Below are 22,734 nucleotides of genomic sequence, written 5' to 3'. Positions count from 1 at the left end.
TTCGTCTGACTTTTGCGTTTAATGTGTGTGAGTTTGTGGTCTGAATGTATTTTGTTTATAGCTTCTTGTGCGATTGTGTTAAAAGTCACGCACATTAAGCACAAACCTCTCGCACATTAAACACACAATAATCATGCACATTAAGTACAAAACCCACGCACATTAACATTACACACTCACGCACATTAAGTACAAATCTCAGGCACATTAAGCACAAGACTCACGTACATTAAGTATAAAACTCACGCACATTAATCAACCGCACGGGAAGCCACAAATGCACCTGATCCCTTATATATATATATATATATATATATATATATATATATATATATATATATATATATATATATATATATATATATATATATATATATATATATATATATGGGAGATCAAGTGCAGTCATGTTGTTAGGGGTGGTCATATGGTCAATTACAGGCCATTAGATTAGATAGATCCAATGAATCACATTAATCAAGATTCTTCTAGTATTTTCGCGCATATTCTCCTACCCAACGAACTGCAAGGGTAAACTCGTCATAGGGCACCGGAATAGGAAAAATCACATTGTTGTGTGTTTTATTTGTGTAATTGGTGCATTATTAGCCTTACTCTGGTGTATTTGTAGATTCTCATGGGTGCCAAGTCAGGTGCGGCAACGCCTTCCCGTGTGGTCAGTGCAGCTGCACCAATTGTTATACAAATATACACCATCCATGTTATGAAATGCACAGCAAAAAACATACACAAATTAGGTACCCATCACCAAAAACGCGACATTAGATATGAATAAATACACCATACAGTGTTTGGGAATACACTATTGGTGTGTTTCACTGTGGTGTGTTTTATTACACTATTGGTGCATGTTGTCAACACTGTTGGTGTATTTCTGGAACCCGGCCGCTATAAATGGCCATTGTAATTACCACAACACCCCCACTTACCAAAATGCGCTAAAATCCTCAAATCCTCATAATTAGCCACTGCTGTTAGATTAAACTGACTCAACGACCACACCGCCACACCTAATGACATGACCACATATGAGCTCTTATATATATATATATATATATATATATATATATATATATATATATATATATATATATATATATATATATATATATATATATATATATATATATATATATATACATTCAGGTAAAAACACATCTTAAAATACAAACCTATGGACAATTTGACGTCGTTGGATGGTGGTATTGGACGGTCCTGATTTTTTCCTCCTACGCGTTGTGTGCATGTAAGTACGTTAATGTGTGCACGAGCTTTGATGGATGGTTGTGATTATATATATATATATATATATATATATATATATATATATATGAAATTGAACAAGTCCCCCTATAAAAAGTGAGGACTGATCACAGTTGCCATCAGGGTTGAGAGCTTTAAGTTTTAAAAATATAGGGTACATTTTATAATTAATGTAAAGTTTCAAGTTTGCAATTTTATAAAATTAACTCACTCATTTTTCTTTTATTTTTCAACAACTTTCAACCGTTGATCAACCAAAACAGATGGATTAGATTAGTTATCACTTTTTAAATGGAGCATGTACCCCAACCATACACACATACTCTCTCTGTCCCATTTTGTTTGTTTGGTCCGGTTAACGAGGTCTGACTGGAGTTATTTTTAATTCAAAATTTCATGATATGAAGTTTAGTATTAGTATATGAAAGAGTTAATTCTCAAAAATGGTCCTCTAACTATGGTTTTTTTCTCAAATTGGTCCCTTGACTTTTAATTTTTTAAAGTGGTCCTCCGACTTTTGAATTTTAAATGGTCATCCGTTAGCTTTGGCGTTAAATTGGTGTTAAAATGAAGGGTAAAACTGAAAATTTAGGTTTTGCACTCTAACTTAAAGCAATCTGTGATTCCTTTTTAGCAGTCTGCGCACATATTTTTTCAAATTAGTTTTTGCTCTCCTAAATCTGCAATCAAAATGTGGGATAATCAATTTGAAGGCCAAAAAAGTTCATCTTCAACTTCATCCATAAACTTCCCAAGGCAAAGATTTCTGGGCTTCTAGTTGATTATTTCACATTTTGATTACAGATTTAGGAGAACAAAAACCTAATTTGAAGAAATATGTGCGCAGATTGCTAAAAAGAATCACATATTGATTTAAACTGGAGTGCAAAACCTAAATTTATAGTTTTACCTTTTATTTTAATGCCAAAGCTAACGGAGAACCATTTTGACTTAAAATTCAAAAGTCAGAGGACCACTTTGGGGAAATTAAAAGTCAAGGGACCAATTTGAGAAAATGCCATAGTCGGAGGACCGTTTTGAGAATTAACTCTATATAAAATTTATATATTTAGAAACTACATTAAAAGTAATATTAAACACAAAAAATTAAATTTAAAAATAATTAAAAATTAATAAAGAAAACAAGTAATGAAGAAAGAATTGGTTTGACCAATTTGTATACATGACACGCAAAATTGGATAAAGGAAATATATATAATCAAACGTTAAAAGGTTAGAAGATGATGTAATTATTTTTTGAGTTAATTCTATTTTTGGTCCTAGATTTATAGGTGACAGTTCACTTTTAGTTATTTTATTTAAAACATCTTTATTTTGTTTTAGTATTATTGTGGTATGATCATTTTTGGTCCTCAATCAACAAAATCATTTAAATTTCGTAAAATACAAGGGTATTTAGGCCTTCAATTATGAATTTTTTTAAAAACATAAAAATAAAAATATAGCGGGTCAACATACTTTGTATAAAAAGATCGAAAATGCAGTCGTTATATTATAGACCGCGGTGCATGTGCACCGCGGTAAAAAACGGCGTCGTTTCTTTAAGTAAAGAAACGGCCCGCCGTTAGATTTAACGGAGTCCGCTTGTTTGGTGTATTAAACACCAACTGACACTATAGTATATCTAAACCGACACTGCAGTTATATCAAAATGATACTGTAGTTATAGTGAAATGAAACTGCAGTGTATATAAAATGAAACTGAATAACATTTCACATATTTGAGTGTATATTGTAGAATGAAGTTGTAATTATATCAAAATGATCATGTAGTTGTGTTTTAATGAAACTATAGTGTATATAAAATAAAATTAAATAACATTTTCACATATTTGAGTCTATAAATATCGAATGAAACTATAGTTATATTGAAATGAAACTGTAGTTGTGTTGAACTGAAACTGCAGTGTATACAAAATGACACTGAATAACAGAGTTACTTTTTGCAAAAGGGTGCGAAACGGCATAAACAAACACTGTTTATTTTCATTTAAAAAAAAAAAAGACGCGCGGTGCATATGCACCGCGGTGCATAATATAATTTGCCTTGAAAATGTCCTTGGGTCTCCGGCGGGGACATGGGCTACACCCCCTGGTGCTGGCGTGTCACCCATGTCTCTTCCTTAGCTTGCTACAGGCCGCTGCTGCTTCATCTTTCTCCTTCAATCGGCGCTACATTAGGTAGGTTTGTTTTTGGTTGATTAAAGATGAAGATGATGATGGATTATAATGTATAAGCTACTATCATCATCAGAGGAGGAGAGCCACGAGTGAAGGAGATGGTTTATTATCACGACTGAAGGAGAAGAGGTGAACCGGCAAAACAAAACAAAAATTGGAGCTATTAATATGAAAATTAAAAAAATAATAATAATAGAAGAGACCAAAATACACTTTCTTAAAATAAAGCTTTCACCTGAAAAATTATCGGAAGGACTTTAGGTGTCCAAAATATGATAGTCTGGGATGTTAAATGACAAAAACAATAGTCTGGAACTAAATTTAAAATTGCCACCAAAGACAAAGGACCTCCGGTTGAATTAACTCTTTTTTTTTTTTTAAATGTTATCCTTGCTTGAATTCAAGCAAATAATTGCCCATGTACCTATGCGATGTAGGGATAAAATTTTTTGTTATATATTTAGATACTAAAATTAAAGATGGAATTATAAACAATTCTAATATTTGAAAATGTACATTTATTTGATTATAAGATTAGTGCAAAAGTATCACTCAATTAATTGAATAATATATTACTCGTTTGTCTGTAATTATTTTAAAAAATTGATATGTAATATGATTTATGTAATTATATTATTACTAAAATAAATAGGAGAAAAAAAGATAAATACTTTAATTATAATTATTATAAAAATAAATTTAACGATCTATATTTAACTTAATTACCATAATAATTATTAATCAATTATACTTTTATACCTTAAGTATATTCCTTTTCACCATATCACTTTTACTAATATTCATATAATTATTATCTTAATTAACATAATAATTATCTGTGCAATTAATTTCTTAATTAAGCTCATTAATTTTATTATATTAGTTGTTTTAATATTATATTGCGCAATCTATTTAATACTAAACTCATTCTATCTTATACAAATTGGAGTAGTGACGAAATCATATTGTTGAATACGAATAGGAATTTTAATATTGTTGCATTGTATTACAAATAAGAATTTTTAATGTAGAATTGTAGTACGAATAGGAAAGTAAGAAACAATATATTCTATTATTAGAAATTGTATTACAATATTTTACAATATTACGCAAACCTTAATAGTATAGGACTGTTTTGAGCGGGAAGTTAAAATAGAGAATTCTGTTTTTATTAATAGTATCGATTTCATGTTACATGTCATGTTTACTATGAATGCGTCAAATAAATTTATCATGTCGTGCTGAAGCTTCATTCATGTGAGGCAAAATATAAACACTGATGGCACATTTGGTTCACAGAATGAATTTGTATGGAATATGAATGTTATTCCACAAGTAATGGAATAAGTAAGGAATAACATATGAATTGTATTCTATTGTTTGGTTTCCCGAAATGTCAATTACAAATGTTGCAAAATGTGTGTGTGTGCGTGCGTGCGTGCGTGCGTGTGTGTGTGTGTGTGTGTGTGTGTGTGTGTGTTGTGTGTGTGTGTGGGGGGGGGTGTATATATATATATGTAATTTATTTAAATATATACATTTATATAATATATTATATCTATTAAATATAAATATTAAATAATGTGCAAAGAGTATTTTTGGTATTTGTGATATAAAAGCTACTCCCAAGAGCATGTAAATAGTTAATACCAAGGTCCCACTAGGAATGACTATTCCCTTTGCAAAGGTAATAGTTCATTCCTAGGAATGTTATTACTATGACAAATTGATCAAACCAAATTAAACAATGGAATATGCCTATTCCAAGGAATGTTATTTCATTCCTGACCTATTTCATGAACCAAACATTCCATAAATGTGCAAAACGTTAATACTAAATGTGCAAACCTAGAAAAGTCTAAAAATAGCATAGTTTAGTATTCATGTTTACATAGTAAAGTTGGTGATAATTACGAAACTGTCACCGCATTTTTTTCTCTTATAAACTTGTTCTCATATGATCCAATACATACATACACACATACATACATACATACATACATATATATACAGAGGAAGCTGTTCAGGAGAGAATATGTTGCCCAAGAGAGAACTAAGAACCATTCATAGCCGTCCACGTGTCCAGATCTAATGGATCAAAAACACTGATTTAAAAAAATGTGGTGGTATTTTTATAAATAATTGAGCATCGAAGTGCAAGCAAATTGTGTTAAAAGTGCAATTAACAGATTCATATAGTGTATCTAAGTGCAAGTAAAATGTATTACATGTGCAAGTAAAATGTATTACAAGTGCAACAAATAATGCACACTGAACATCAATATTAAGTGCACATAGCGTTATCATTAGTTGCACAAAATGTTATCATTAAGTGCACCTATGTGAAAGACTTTATCATTAGGTGCACAAATGTTAATAAGGTAACCTACTTGCACTATTTAATGAAAATAGTTGCACTTATAAGTGATTTTACTTGCACTTTTTAGTGGCAAACTTGCACCAGTTACCTGCACTTTTAACACATTTTACATACACCAAAGTTTGAGTTATTTAAAAAATTGTTACCGCGTCTTTTAAAATTACATATGATTCGTTGAATCTGGAAACGTGGACGACTGCATTTGGTTATTAGTTCTCTCCTGAGCTCCCGTTCTCACCTAAGCATATATATATATATATATATATATATATATATATATATATATATATATATATATATATATATATATATATATATATATATATATATATATATATATATATATATATATATATATATATAGAGAGAGAGAGAGAGAGAGAGGGAGGGAGGAAGGTTCAAGTGCGGTGGTGCGGTCAATTGTAGGTCATTAGATTAGATAAATCGAATGAATCACATTCGTTAGGGCTTCTCCGATATTTTCGCGCACGTTCTCACTCTACGCGAACTGCAAGGCTAAAGTCGTCACTAGGCACCAGAAGAGGGCAAATCATAGTGTTGTGTGTTTTATGTTCGTTATTGGTGCATTATTAACCTTACTCGGGTGTATTTGTGGATTTGTGTTGGTGTCTTCCCGTGCGGTTAGTGCGACCGCACTAATAGTTATACAAATATACATCATCCATGTTAGAAAATGCACACCAAAAAAACATGCACAAATTCGGTATGCATCACCAGGACACACCATTAGGTATGAATATAAGCACCACACAGTGTTCGGAAATACACCATTGGGGTGGTGAGTTATATGGTGTATTTTTTGGGTGTGTTGTGTGTTATTTTGATGTATTTGTGCATTTCATTGTTGTGTTTTTCCTAACACTATTAGTGTCTTTTGTTAACATTGTTGGTGTATTTTGTTAACACTGTTGGTGTATTATGTTAAACGACCGATATAAATGACCACTATAATTACCATAATACCCTCCACTTACCAAGACACACTTAAATCTTCAAATCTTCAGAAATTAGCCGCTGCCGTCAAATTAAGCAAAATGGACGATGCTGATATGACTGCATCGCCGCACCTAAGGACCCTGCCGCATATGAGCCTTATTCAATATATATATATATATATATATATATATATATATATATATATATATATATATATATATATATATACATACATATATATATATATATATAGTATTAATTAATCCAATACATTTAAAATTTTGCTTTATACACTCAAATATTTCAAGGATTCTAAGTATTATATTCGAATAGAATGCGTGTACAGAGTAAATATAAAGAAAATAGTTACAGTAGAAAAATATTAATAATATTATTCAAATTCAAAATATAAAAGTAATATCAAGTTTTGATTACTCTATGCATCACTTCGGTCATACTCCTGCTCTCTTTCTCCTTCTTTCTCCTCTTTTTATTTTAGCGCACATGTCATCAAATTTCCTCATCCCGGCATGTACAACTAATTTGAATTTATTCCAAGCCTCATTCACAAAGTTGGACTCATGCTCAGAGTTGGAATCAGAACTATCATATATTGACTCATGCTCAGAGTTGGAATCAGGACTATCATATATTGCCTCATGCTCAGAATTGATACTAGATGCCTCTGTCAATCATTTCAATAAGCAAGAAAAGAGATTTAGTAGGACCCTTGACACACCAAAAGCATTTTGCATGTTTTGTCTAGAATGTGTTCAATGCCAACTTAGTAATAGAATATAACATTTTTCTTTATAATATAATCCTAACTCTATTATGTACCACCCAAAAAAAAAAAAAGTGATTTGTACGTACATATACTATCATGAGAGAAACAATATGAAAGCCATGTCTTTATTCATTCTATCCAAAAAGTTGAACCCTAACCCGATGGTAACTCACAAAGAGACATTTGCTTCACCCCGACCCAACACACAGAGGCTAGACTAATGCTATCAACTAATCAAACCTACCAACTCAATCAACTAACAGCTAACAACTATTTACCAAACCACCCCTAAGTCAAAAATGATAATGAGAAAATTAAAGTGAAGAATTAAGCTAGTTAATTTCACTTACTGATTATCTCGACATTGAGTTGCTCGTTTCCTATATCCCGTGCAGATTCCTCAATGTTCTTCGCCCAACTATCAACATTGTGATTGCAATTGGTCACGAAGATCTTTTTCAATGTTATAACATCATCAAAACTAGAAGGCATCAGTAGTAAGTTCCGACAATATCCCAAATCTAATTGCTCAAGGCAAGGAAAGGACTCAGCAACATTGCTAATATTCCAAATTCCAATATCAAGTAAAACTAATTGGAGGATTTTGAGTTTGGGGAATTTGGTTTCCTCCTCCAGAATCCATATTAAGCTCTCCTCAAACTTGCAACCAAGTAGTATTAGACTCCCAAGATTTGGAAGTTGTGCAATTGTTGAAATTGCAGACACCGAAAGAGTAATAAAATGCAAATGTATTTTCTTAATACTTGATGGAAACTTGCTGAGTGGAAAACTTTCATAATTACTTGATAACTCAAGAGTTTCAAGATGATGGAGAAAGTCAATTTCAGGAAAGCCATCAGAACTTGAGACACCACACCTCAATACTTTGAGACATGGAAGCTTTCTCAATAAATCTTCATGCATTGGAGTGAGAGGACATCGCGATTCCCAAGTTTGCAATTCTTTTGAACAAGCAGGAATTGCTTCAATCATAACTGATCTTGATTTCTCCATACAAGACTTATTGCAACTGACACCACCAGTAATAACCATATGTCTCAATGTACTCATATTCCCCAAAAAAATTGGGAAATGCACCTTATTTGATCGCAACTTTAATGTTATGAGACACTTAAGATTCTGTAGTAATAATGGTGAGACATCATTTGCATCATCATTTTGATGTACATCTACTTCGAGAGCTAGATACCTTAGATGAGTTAGTGAGCTAACTTCAGACAAAAATGATTGGTACACACGGATGGCCTCTAAATCCAAGATTGTGAGATGTTCAAATTTTTTAGCAATCCATGAGGCATTATAAAAGGGTGAATAATGATGATGGAAAACCAAAACTGTGTGAATAGAAGAATTCCGTGGTACCAATTTAGAAGCATTATCGGATGTCGAATGCATATGAAAACACATTCGATGTGGGATAAAATTCAGAGTTGGATCCCACTTCTTTTCCATATTAATTATCTCCATGGAAATTTCCTCTCTAGCTTTTGTTAAGCAAAAGTCACGTACCAAATCATGAACTGTGCATGATATGATGCGACCATCATAATTCTCTCCAGACACCATAATTAGGTTACTACTAACCAGATGGTTTAAGTAATCCTCTGCCTCATCTTCTACTCTCTCTTTCTCTGTCATTCCTATGATAAATCCTTCAGATATCCATAGTTCTATTAGTTTCGAAACTTTAATTTTTTCATCCTCTAGGAATGCAGCAAAGTAAAGTAAGCATGGTTTCAAATGATCTGATAAATACCTGTAACTAAGCTCTATCGCATCATTGCTTTGTATTCCGTCTCCAAATGTAACATGTGAGTTTAAAGTAAGAAGAAATTTACGCCACTTTTTCTCACTATTTTTATCTTTTTCAAGAAGACCCGCTATCAAACCAACTGTCAAAGGTAATCCCCCACATTTTTTAGATATTTCTCTTCCAACATTTTCAAGCTCTTTAGGACATCCCTTCCCTTTAAATAACTTCACTTGCAATAATTCCCAGCTCTCATCAGTACTGAAGAATGGAAGATGAATATGTTTGGCATCAGAAACCACATTTTCTTCTCTGCTTGTTAAGACAATTCTACTTCCATTGTCACATGAGGGAAAAACTCTATTCAACTCTTCCCATGCTTCTGGACTCCAAATATCATCCAACACTATGAGGTATCTCTTTCCCATCAAACTTTTGCGAAGCTCTTCCGATACACTACTGCCCATCTTTATCTCACTACCACATACTTGACCATATATTTTGTTCAACAATCCCTTGCAATCATATTCTTGAGAAACAGTACACCATGCACACTCGTCAAAAAAGTTGGCTACATTTTTCTTCTCATACACTCTCTTGGCCAAAGTTGTCTTCCCCAATCCACCCATGCCAGTAATTAAAATAACTTCTCTCTCGTCTGACCCATGAAAAAGATATTCTATGATAGTTTCTTCTTCCTTCTTGAAACCCACAACTATATCATTATCTGGATTAGAGATGTTTGGCATCATTTTGATCTCGAAAAGCTTGTATTATGTCTACAATTACAAGGTTTGGTTGAAATATATATATTCAATATTTTCATCAATCAGAATAAAAGAACAAATTAAAGTAAGAAAGTGAAAAAATTATGAGAGGCAAAGCACTTGATAAGTGATGTGATGAAAAGAGAATAGTGTTGGCACAAAGAGGATATAATTTAATATTAAAGTCTTTACATTTTAGGAAATATAAATGTATCTTTTAGAAAATGAGCTGCCATAAATTGGGATTTTTTGTTTTGTTTTTTTTGTTTTGTTTTTTTTTTTTTTTTTTTTTTTTTTTTTTGTTTTTTTGTGAGAATAAATTGGGAAACTTTATACTTACAGTAATAGTTAATTGCAACTTTACAAATTACAAGTAGTGTTTTATGGGAAGTGAGAATTACCCTTGTAGTGCCCATAGTTATTCCTGTGATAATATATATATATATATATATATATATATATATATATATATATATATATATATATATATATATAATGTGCATATTTGCGCTATTAAATTAATGTCTCATATAAAAATTAAATAAGTAAATATTTTCGCTACTTTAGCTCATACTTTAGTTACTACAGCATTTAGTTTTGCTACTACTATGTACTGGGACAATGTCCCACCAGACTCTATTTCAGCTCTTCTATAAATACAACCACCAGGTTGACCTTCAAAAAATAAGTAAATATGTAATACACTTTTCAAATAATACATAATTAATATAAAATAAAAATAATTATATTCAATATAATCAAAATTAATATTTTCAACTTGTAATAAAAGTAATAGTAAATATGAATATTGTTGTAGATAGTTATAATCGAGAATAAAAATAATTTCTTAACAATTTTCATATTAAAATAAATTAAGCATTCCTAATGCAATATTGATGATGAGTCAGTAAAATTTAATTTTTTTTTTTTTATTTAAAGTAACATGATTATAATAAGTTTACTGATGTTGTTGAATAATAATTAAAAAATTATGCAATTAAGTTATAGCATATGAATTTATAAGTTTTTTTTTTTTTTTTGTGTGTGTGTGTGTATGATTAGAATGTCAATTGTTGTTATATATAATTATTCATCTTGTAAACTCTCATTAACATTTTGAAATATTATATTATTTAAAATAGAGAGAAATTTTATCACATACATAGTATATCAAGTTGTAATAAAATGTACTTTTTAATTTAAAAAATATAGATTTGGAATAGAAAATTAAAATCTGTGCTATAATATATTAAGCAAAAAGAACTAAATAGTTGAAAAAGAAATACTATTTTAGAATAATTTTAGCATGACATTCATATATATCTTTTAGGATAAAAAAATCAAACAAATAATTGTTTTTACATTTTTTTTTATATAATGTTGATGAAACAAATCAAATTAAGTAAATATTATTATATTTTAATTCTTACCACAAAGAAAAAATAGTTGAAAAAAATTGACACGTATTTAATAATAATAATAATAATAATAATAATAATAATAATAATAATAATAATAATAATAATAATAATAAATGCCATCATCATCATTGTTATTATTATTGTTGTTGTTGTTGTTATTAAAATGTTATAAAATATTTTGCAATGAGAAAGTTAAAAATACTAAATAGTTAGTAGAATATTTCATTATTAAAGTTTGTACATATAAATCTTCTTAAAAAAAAAAAACAAAATTTGTAATAAATGGAAAAGTAAAAGTGAAAGATAGTAACTTTGAAAATATTTTATCATTGTACATAGAATAAATTAAAATATACAAGTTACCGATTCATATTTTATTACACTAACACAATTTTTATTCATGGTATAACCTAACCAACATTTTAGATAGTTATAATCGAGAATACACATTATGTTCTAACAATTTTTATAATAAAATCAATTCAGTTCTTAAATGTGACAATAATGAGTCAATAAAACTTTTTTTTTTTTGTTAAAAGCGACATAATTATAATAAGTTTACTGATGTTGTCGAATAGTAATTAAAGAGTTATGCAAATTAATTTCTAACATATAAATTTATTATACGTTTTCATTGTGTAAATGATTGAGACTTCAATTGTTGTTATATATGAACTATTCATCTTGTAAACTCTCACTAAATATTTTGAAATATTATTTTTTCCTATAAGATTGATTAGATAATGAAAATTGTGCATTTAAATTCTTAAAATATAGAATTTTTTTGTCTCATACATAGTAAATTAGCTTATAATAAAATATGCATTTTAATTAAAGTAATATAGATTTAGAATAGAAAATTGAAGTTTGAGTTACAACAAATAAGATTTGATATAAGTAAAGAGAAAACAATGTATTGTTAGAATAATTATACTGTGACATTCATATTATTTTACGATGAAGATTCAAAAAGTAATCGCTTTCATTTTTTTAATATATAATTGAAAGAAACAAACCAAATTAAGTAAATATTATTATATTTTAATTTTTAAGTAAATATTTACAAAGGAAGACCATACAACCTATGCCTACACTAAGGCTCGAAACCTAGACCTCCCACATAGGGGAGCAATCCAATACCAGTGGACCACAAGCCACCGGTATAATTGATACAAGTTTCATTTTATATACACTAATTTATTTGTTATAATTATAATATAAAAACAAAATGTCTGTTATAATTGTTGTTTTGTTGTTGTTATTATTATTATTATTATTATTATTATTATTATTATTATTATTATTATTATTATTATTATTATTATTATTATGCTAGAAAATATTTCGCAATGAGTAAATTAAGAATAATAAATAGTTAACAAAATATATATTTCGTTACTAATGTTTGTACATAAATAGAAAAGAAAAAAAAAAGATAATAACTTTGGAAATGTCTTATTATTTTACAATGAATAAATAAAAATGAACAAGTTATCCATTCACATTATTACCCCAACATAACTTTTATTCCCGTTATAACATTACCAACATTGGCTCTTATTATATTTATTTACTAGTTATAATGAGTGCATTACGTGATTAAATTAATGTCCAACACGAAAATTAAAATAAGTAAATAATTAATACATTTTTAAATATTAAATAATTAACATAAAACATTTAATATAAAATAAAGATAATTATTTTCAATATAATCAAAATGAATATTTTCAATTTGAAATAAAAGTATTAGTAAAGATGAGTATTGCTCTAGATTGCTATAATCAATAATAAAAATAATGTCCTACCATTTTCATATTAAAATAAATTTAGTCTTCTTAATGCGATATTGATGAGCCACTAAAAACTTAAAATTTTGTCTCATACAAAATAGACTTGAAATAAAATGAACAATTTAATTAAAGCAATATAGGTTTGGAATATAAAATTAAAATTTGTGTTACAACAAATAATGATTTATTTAATTAAAGAAATGACAAATTATTCTTAGAATAATTATAGTATGACATTCATATTCGTTTAGGATGAAGATTCTAAAAATAATAACTTTTACTTTAAATATATATATATATATATATATATATATATATATATATATATATATATATATATATATAGTTGAAAGAAACAAACCAAATTATGTAAATAAACTAAATATTATTATATTTTAATTATTACTACAGATAATAAAGAGTTGAAAAAAGAATAGAAAAATAAAATAAAAAATAATTGACATGAGTTTCATTTTGTGTATACTAATTTAATTATTATTATTATTATTATTATTATTAAAATGTTAGAAAATATTTCACAATGAGTAAGTTAAGAATAATAAATAGTTAATAGAATATTATTTTTCTAAAGTGTGTACATAAATTGAAAAGTAAAAAGTAAAAGAAGGTAACTTTGAAAATGTCTTATCATTGTACAAAGAATAAATAAAAATAAAAAAAATTATCAATTCACATTATTACACCAGCATAATTTTATTTCCTACACCAACATAATTTTTATTTTCGTTATAAACTTACTAATATTAACTCTTACTATATAATAGATGTATAAGGAATAAATAAAAATGTACAAGTTATCAATTCATATTATTACAACAACATAATTTTTATTCTCATTATATACCCTTGCTAATATTTACTCTTATTATATTTAGTAGATAGATAGTAGATATTTAGTAGATAATAGATTTTTTGGTAAAAATATAATATTTGGCGGGTCCAAGTGAAAAAAAAAAAAAATTTGGTGCAGCCTGATTGGATGATAAGACTATTTAAACTCACGGAATCTTCTCTCACTTTTAAAATGACGAAATTTATAATTAATTACTATACATTCTTCATCCATTTAATTACCTTGTTTTCTTTAAAAAATTATCTCACTTTCACATCAACTATAAAAAAAATATTATTTTCTTTTATCAATAAATTTTTTTCTACTATTAATCTATTATATCAATATATAAATTAATTTAAGTTATTAAAAAGATTAATTAAAATGTTTAAAATGTTATCAAATTATTTTTAAAAAAATTGAAATAAAATAATTCGTAAACAAATTTTTGAAAAAAAGTTATACTACATAAAAATTTACTATAGTCAAATGATAGATGAGAGACTTAATTCTAGGAATGATTTTGTAGCTATTGACATTTACCAACTTTTATTATTGACTTTCAATTTGACTATAAATAATGTTTGACTATAAATATTTATTTAATAAGTGTTAAATTTAAAGGTCTGAATGTAAAATTAAAATTGACTTGTTACAGAAATAGGCAAATTAAATTCATGAGCTTCATGCATTAGTGGGTTCATCATTAATGAAAATGTAAAATACACAAGTTAATTTAGACTAGATTACTAATAAAAGACTTACTATAGTCAAATAATAGATAAAAGAGTTAATTTCATAAATAGTGAGCTTTGTCAATTTTTATCATCAACTAATTAGCCTGTTCCAAATTGGCCACAAACTTCATACTAGCAAGAGCTTACTAACCTTAATATATATATATGGAAAACCTTGACGATCTCTCGAGATGAACACGTACTTTGAGTTAATTGAAAGAACTAACTTGTTAAAGATTATAATTTGCCTGAAATTAAATAAAGATGAAAGGAAATAATCCTTAGATTCGCACAAACAATTCATAATATAAACTAATTTAATGAACATTACAGAGCCAACAACACAACAGCAAAAACTAAGCAAACAAGTGAGGAAATAAATGACTTTACTAAAAATACAATGGGGTATTTGATAAATGATAGTTAATTGATTGGGTTAGTAGGTTTAACTAGTTGATAGCATTAGTTGATTGTAGAAAAACGTTTGCTAAATTAGTTGATAGTTATTAGTTGATTATATATAAAATAACTTTTAAAAAAATTGATTGAAAAAGTTACTTTGAGCCGCTTTTTTAATTTTAGTATTCTGGAACAATAAGTTATTACAAAAAAGGTTAATTAATCAAACATTTATATTGATTGTTTAACCAAATCAAACAGCTAATAGTGGTCAAATAAACCAAAATTGACTTATAGGCTAACTATTTTACCAAATAGAGCATATATTATATTTCAAAAATGACTTACCTCTGATCTGATCTGTAAATGAATGGGCAGAGAAATGAATTTTAGAGCCACTATCCAATATATATCTTTAAGAAATCTGCAGATTTCTTAATTAAAGTAGAAAAAGAGTTGAGGAAGCTAGGAAATGGAGATCAGAGAAGAGAGAGCATTTGGTAGAAGAAGAGATCAGAGTGGTTTATATGAAAATATGAAAAGAGATTGCTGCAGATAATTACGGGAGAATTGAAATGCTAATATATGATGAGAGATTGATTTTGGGTGGAAGACAGCATATATGGTTTTAGCCCATTTATAGAAAAAGTTACAAGGATATGTTTTTCATTTTTTTAAAAATACTCATTATTTTTTACAAGTAGTATCTATTTTATACATTTTCAAATATTTTTTAATAATTGTAATGTAGTTGGCGATATTCTTTTCATTTGTTTTGTCTTACATTGATTTTGGTCCATCGTGTCGTCTAGCTTGACTATTCAAATGGGTATTCATTTTCTTCATTTAAATTATTTATTTATTATATTGCTTAATAAGTGACCTTATCGTCTTAACTTGAATATTCAAATCGGGAATATTTTCTTCATTTAAATTAATTATTACTTAATAATTGATCTTATCATCTAGATTGTGACTATTCAAAAGGGAATTGATTTTCTTCATTTAAATTATTTATTGCTTAATAATTGACCTTATTGTGGAGCTTGACTATTCAAATGGGGAATCGATCATTTTCTTCATTTATATTATCTATATCTGTTTTCGATAAAAAAAAAAAAAATACTATCTATATCTATTTATTATCTACTATCTATCTACTATACTAATAAGAGTCTAATGAGTAATGATATGTTTGGTTCATGGAATAGGTCAGGAATGGAATAACATTCCTTGGAATAGACCTATTCCACCGTTTGGTTGGATCATTTTGTCATGGGAATAGCATGCCTAGGAATGAGCTATTACCTTCGCAAGGGGAATAGCCATTCCTAGGGGGGGCCTTGGTATTAGCTATTCTCATGCCCTTGGGAATAGCTTTTATATTACAAATACCAAAAATACCCTTTTGCACATTATATAATATTTATATTTATTTAATAAATATAGTGTATTATATAAATGTATATATTTAATTAATTATAATTTGTATCCATCAATCTATCAATCTATCAAAATATATATATATATATATATATATATATATATATATATAATAAACTGTCACGGCCGGTGATACTTTTCTTTTCTCGAAATGCCAATTGCAAACGCTACAAAATGTGTGTGTGTGTGTATATATATATATATATATATATATATATATATATATATATATATATATATATATATATATATATATATATATATATAAAGTAACTGTATAAGACTCCTTAATTATGGAGCCTTTGGCTCCTAAATTAAGTAGTCTGCTCATCTGCATGCCTAGCGGATGGGCATTGCAAGCTTGCCTAGCAAATGAGCATTGCAATTGAAAATATTATGGAGCCTTGAGGAGCCTCAAGGCTCCATTCCTTACTTCTCCAACCGATGTGGGATAAGTGAGAACATAAATATAAAAATAAATATGTATTTGTATAATAATAATAATAATAATAATAATTATTATTATTATTATTATTATTATTGTTATTGTTATTGTTACTGTTATTGTTATTCTCTCTCTCTCTCTCTCTCACACACATGCATATACATGTATATAAATACAAATATAAATATAAATATATAAATAAATATATATATATATATATATATATATATATATATATATATATATATATATATCATAATCATATTAATTATTATTATTATTATTATTATTATTATTATTATTATTATTATTATTATTATTATTATTATTATGTATAAGGGTATTTATGTCTTTAAAACCTATTCCATTTCTATTCCTTTAACCAACCAAACACTGGAATACAATTACTAAAGTTTATTCCTTCAGCCAACCAAACAACAGAATATAATTCATATTCTATTCCTTACCTATTTCATTCCATGTGGAATAACATTCCTATTCCCTCCAAATTCATTCCGTGAACCAAACGTGCTGTAAGAGAGTTAGGTCTATAATAGGTAAAAAAAAAAAATGGCAGTCAAATTTTTTTAATCAAATGAATATCTCTGATCAGATTTTAATTTTTTCTTAAGATTTTCTAATTTATCCTTAATGAATATGATTATCCGTTAACTTTTCCGTTAAATATTATCTTTTCCGTTAATTTCTGTTAGTTCACCGCTAACTTACTCATTGATTTCAATAAGAATGGTCTTAGGTTCGAAACCCCAAATACATATGCATTTCTTTAATTTAGAATTATGTGTCTACAATGTCTTTATTCCAAAAAAAAAAAAAAGTATTCATTTTCAATAAATTAAATAAGATAAATAATTTCATTACTTATATTGTATTTATTTTTCTCGAATATAAAAATTCTTTACATTCAAATTAATCAATTGATTATATTCACTACATTGTCCATACAATGTCTTTATTTAAAAAAAATTATTCATTATCAATAAATTAATTAAGAGAAATAATTTTATTAGTTATATTGTCTTTATATTTCTCCAATGTAAAAATTCTTTACATTCAAATTCATCAATTGATTATATTCACTACATTGTCTATTATCTTTTTTTTGTGCACTATTTTTTAATTAAATATCAAAGTTATAATACAAAATAATGATATATATTTATTTACCAAGTATTTTATTAATACCATGAAAAAATTAAAAAAATATAATTAATAAAGCCAATTATATTAACTACTTGAGGAATTTGTTGACAAAGAGAGTATTCAAATCACACAACAAATTGAAGTGAGAACTACCTCGCAATGTTCTTGTTTGACAATCCGCAGTTAGCGGTTAGCGTTAACGGATTATATTAACGAATTTGACTAGCGAATTATATCAACGATTGATAAAAAGATATTTGAAAAAATTAACTGTTTAGATTAACATGTAAAATGACCTAAGGGTATAATAATAATAATAATAATAATAATAATAATAATAATAATAATAATAATAATAATAATAATAATAATAATAATAATAATAATAATAATAATAATAATAGTTTTTTTTTAATATAATTAAGCCAATCATATTAACTATTTGGGGAATTTATTGACAAAAAAATATTCAAATCACACAACAAATTAAAGTGTGAAACTATCTCGTAATGTCCTTGTTTGGCAATCAACAGTTAGTTCTTCAATATTCGTATATATTTAATATTTTATACCTTAATTTTTATTTGCTCTCCCTTATGTCCCGTATTTGGTTTCAACCATACCTATACAATTATAATCAATCTTGACTATATTATCTTGCATTTGTAAACTTAGAATTGCCTATTTAAATACGCAAATTTAACATTCAATTATCTATGCATGAATAATTTCAATATAATCTTGCTTTGATACACTTTAAATTACTTATTTTAAAAAAAAAAAAACATTAAGCATTATTCTAATCACGCCAATATAATATTGCCTTGATATATTTTAAAGTATTTAAAAATATATATTAGGCATTATCCCAATTGCCAATACCCGTAAAAAAAAAAAACTAGTTGTTTAATAAAAGACAATATTGCTTATTATTCAAATCAAGTCGTTCAATCCCACTTGAGGCCACCAACTTGCTAACACTTTTATTTGCAAGGACATAATACTGTGAGATAATTTTAAATAAGAATGTGAAATTGAGAATCTCATAATATTGACCAGATCAAGTGCACTTTATTAATTTGGTGTTGGTTTTGATTTTGGTTTTGGATGATGCGTTTATGAGACTCTTCGGTACACACATGAGATTGAGGGACTTTGAAAAAAGTTGGTTAATAGACTAAGGGACAACGATGATTTGTATATTGCTCTTCATTTGAGGTATGATAACTAACACAACTTTTGATTTAATGTTTGAGGTGTAACTTAATTAACCGATTTTCTTTTAGTGTAGATACGAAAAAGACATGTTTGCGTTTACTGGCTGCAGCCACAATATGACTGAAGTAGAAACTAAGGAATTTCGCGTTATAAGGTATAATGTGCAGCACTGAAAAGAGAAAGAGATAGACAACGAAAAAATGAGACTGCCCTATGTCCCCGAGAGAAGCGATCATGTTTCTGAAGGCGATGGGGTACCCCTCCATGACAAAAATATAAATTTTGCAGGGAATCAGCAATAGAGGAGGAGTTGAAATCTTTCAAGTCAATCAGAAATAAACATAATCTGGAAATACGTAAAAAAAAATTAAATTTTTGTCTAAAAAAGTGACAAAAATAGCAAGTTAGATGAAAAAAATAACATGTCAGCATTGTGTTTTTATTTTATTTTTCCATGTAAGCAAATTAAATGAGTTACTTGTTAGAAATTTGCAAAAAATGCTAGATAAAAAATAATTAGGAGTATAATAGCATAGATGGACCATATTTTAATTCATGATGTTAGATGAACAATCAATATTAGCCATCGTTATGCTATGGACCCATGTCCAATATGCATTGTGGACACACTAACGATGCCGTTAGTGGCACCATTATCTTCCACTTTTTTTTTTTTTTTAATTTCAGACCGCTTCGTTATAGGAGTATATGTTCATAATTTTATCACTATATGTTTATAATTGTAAGTTCATAATGTCAGAGTTCTGTGTTCATAACTCCATAACTGTACATTCATACTTCCATAACTGTACATTCATAATTCCGTAACTGTAAATTCATAATTCAATAACTGTAAATTCATAATTTTCAAAGCTCTATGTTCACAATTTTAGAGCTCTATGTTCATAATTTTATCACTATATGTTCATATTGTAAGTTCATAATGTCAGAGCTTGTGTTCATAATTCCATAACTGTACATTCATAATTCCATAACTGTACATTCATAATTCCATAATTGTACATTCATAATTCTATAATTGTACATTCATAATTCCCTAACTGTACATTCATAATTCCATAACTGTACATTCATAATTTTCGAAGCTCTATGTTCACAATTTTAGTGCTCTGTGTTCATAATTTTATCACTATATGTTCATAATTGTAATTTCATAATGTCAAAGCTCTGTGTTCATAATTTCATAACTTACATTCATAATTCCATAACTGTACATTCATAATTCCATAACTGTACATTCATAATGCCACAACGAATAACGCCGTTAACGGCGAGACAAAATCAATTTTTTTAAAACTGGAATGTCGCGTTTTTTCCTAAAAACGACGTCGTTTTGGACTCGTGTTCATAATGCATTGTGGACAGAGTCCACAACATAATTTGCCCAATATTAGTGCATGGGCCTATTTGACCATTCTGCTTAAATTATGTGTATTATGTTAGGAGGTTATGTGTATTCTCCTATACAATTCTGTACATACAAATTTTTTTTAAGAAGTTAATGGCAAAAACGGAAAACAAAATTCTAAAAAAAATCATTAATTAAATGAAAATATACTTGGTGTACTCCCATTTAAAAATCTCAATTTGTACTCCCTCTCACATGCTCTTGATGTAGACATTTCCCTGTGGACCCACATGATACAAATAATCAATCCTAATTTGCCACCACAAGGAGTATAAATAAGGAAGTAGAATTGTTCTCACATACTTAGTCGGGTCGGAGTGTGGGGACCGTTAGGGTTGGAGATTCAACCTTTTGGGAGAAGGGAGTAGAAGCACGTAAGAAACACCTGTGGTTATTTGAGTACTAAACTTGTTAATCACATTTCCTTGTTTTGATGTGGCCTCGCCTGCTTCTTCAATGGCGCAATGCCACCTTAATAAGTTCAGGCACACACGTCTTTCTTTCTTTCTACTCAAATACCAAATGTATCTATGTTTGATTTCAAAAGAAAATTATTCTTTCATTCAAACTAATGTTCATCATGGAAATTGGACGTCACCCACAAATTATTATCCATGGAAAAATTAAAATCCATTTGTCAACAAATTAAATATCCTCATCGTATCCTTAAAACTAGGCATGACTACAGCTCAATTATTCGAATTGATCACATTGAATCGAACCACACAATAAGGTGCGAACCAAACTTTAATCTAAACTTACAATCATTATTCCGTTCACGGAATTAAAACTGGACATTCTCTATAAATTAAAGTTCCAATTTTTAACCAAGTGGCTTGTGATCCACTGGTATTCGGTTGGTCCCTTATGTGGGATGTTTTAGGTTTGAACTTTGGTGTAGGTGTATGGGTATCCCCTTCCTCTGTAATAAAAAAAAAAATCCAATTTTTATTCCAATTACTCATAAACCATAAACAACTATATCAAAATCAGAACTGAACCGTGACTATTACTTGAAAAAGCATACTAATTGGCACACTTAAGCATACTAATTGGCACACTTTCATCTATTGATAATGAAGAATTTATTGTTTTTTTTTTTTTTGTTTGAGAATGAAGAATTTATTGAACTAATCCTAATTTCTCAAAATTCATGTCCAAAAGTCGCTGGAGGAGGTAAATAGTGAGTCGCCCAGTTAGTATGCAGATCGATTCTGATCCTTTGCATAACATATTACGCTCACATTTGATCGGTCAAGGTCTCCTAATAATCCCTTGAACCCCACAGTACACTTCAATTGAGCAAGACTTTAAGGTGATCGGTAGAACCAATTGAGCTAGCACCCGGTGCAAATCTTTAGTAATGAGAAATGGGTTGTTGATACTTAGCTTCTTGCATGGGTGACTACATATAAGAAGAGAAGATGCCCACAAATCCAACAACTAAAGCAAGAGTTGATAAGCCCACAACAGTCCTTCCAACAATCAAAATGGATGTAAGTCCTCCATTTTATATAAGTTTAATCTGACAGTGAACAACAGGTTTGTTTGTTTGTTTTTCCACTCTAAAGTCAAAATGGTCTGAAAAAGGAGGCAAAGAAGGGCGGCTACCAGGCCAGTTTCCGGCCAACATGAATTTATGTACAATAGCTTAATATTTACTGCCTTTTTTCCTTTTAATATA

General features: G+C 28.2%; 1 protein-coding gene across 5 annotated transcripts; it reads right to left on the bottom strand.

The window, feature by feature from the left end:
- Nucleotides 1–7,091: 7,091 nt before the first annotated feature.
- On the bottom strand, nucleotides 7,092–15,980 carry LOC109158305 (putative late blight resistance protein homolog R1B-16). 5 transcript variants are annotated; one of them, XM_019306231.1, is made up of 5 exons: nucleotides 15,700–15,980; nucleotides 15,104–15,200; nucleotides 7,961–10,160; nucleotides 7,480–7,508; nucleotides 7,092–7,440 (listed from the first exon to the last, which is right to left on the bottom strand). In XM_019306231.1, the coding sequence occupies exons 3-5, from the start codon at nucleotides 10,131–10,133 to the stop codon at nucleotides 7,276–7,278; spliced, it is 2,367 nt and encodes a 788-aa protein (XP_019161776.1). In that variant the 5' UTR covers nucleotides 10,134–10,160; nucleotides 15,104–15,200; nucleotides 15,700–15,980; the 3' UTR covers nucleotides 7,092–7,275. The 5 variants fall into 5 exon arrangements, 4 of the variants coding, with proteins under 4 accessions (XP_019161776.1, XP_019161773.1, XP_019161775.1 ...); XM_019306228.1 differs by having other exon boundaries at nucleotides 7,092–7,508; XM_019306230.1 differs by lacking the exon at nucleotides 15,104–15,200 and having other exon boundaries at nucleotides 7,092–7,508.
- Nucleotides 15,981–22,734: the final 6,754 nt, after the last annotated feature.

The sequence above is a fragment of the Ipomoea nil genome, unplaced genomic scaffold (genome assembly GCF_001879475.1).
Source record: "Ipomoea nil cultivar Tokyo-kokei standard unplaced genomic scaffold, Asagao_1.1 scaffold2805, whole genome shotgun sequence".
Taxonomy (NCBI): Eukaryota; Viridiplantae; Streptophyta; class Magnoliopsida; order Solanales; family Convolvulaceae; genus Ipomoea; species Ipomoea nil.
The sequence above is the reverse complement of the archived record's forward strand: the minus strand, read 5'-3'. Positions and strand labels throughout refer to the sequence as shown.

Excerpts from the sequence above, each read along its gene's own strand:
- LOC109158305 (XM_019306228.1), bottom strand. The coding sequence starts at position 10,133 with ATGATGCCAAACATCTCTAATCCAGATAATGATATAGTTGTGGGTTTC. Across the intron at positions 7,509-7,960 it reads ACTCAATGTCGAGATAATCA|AGGCATCTAGTATCAATTCT; the intron begins GTAAGTGAAATT and ends AATGATTGACAG.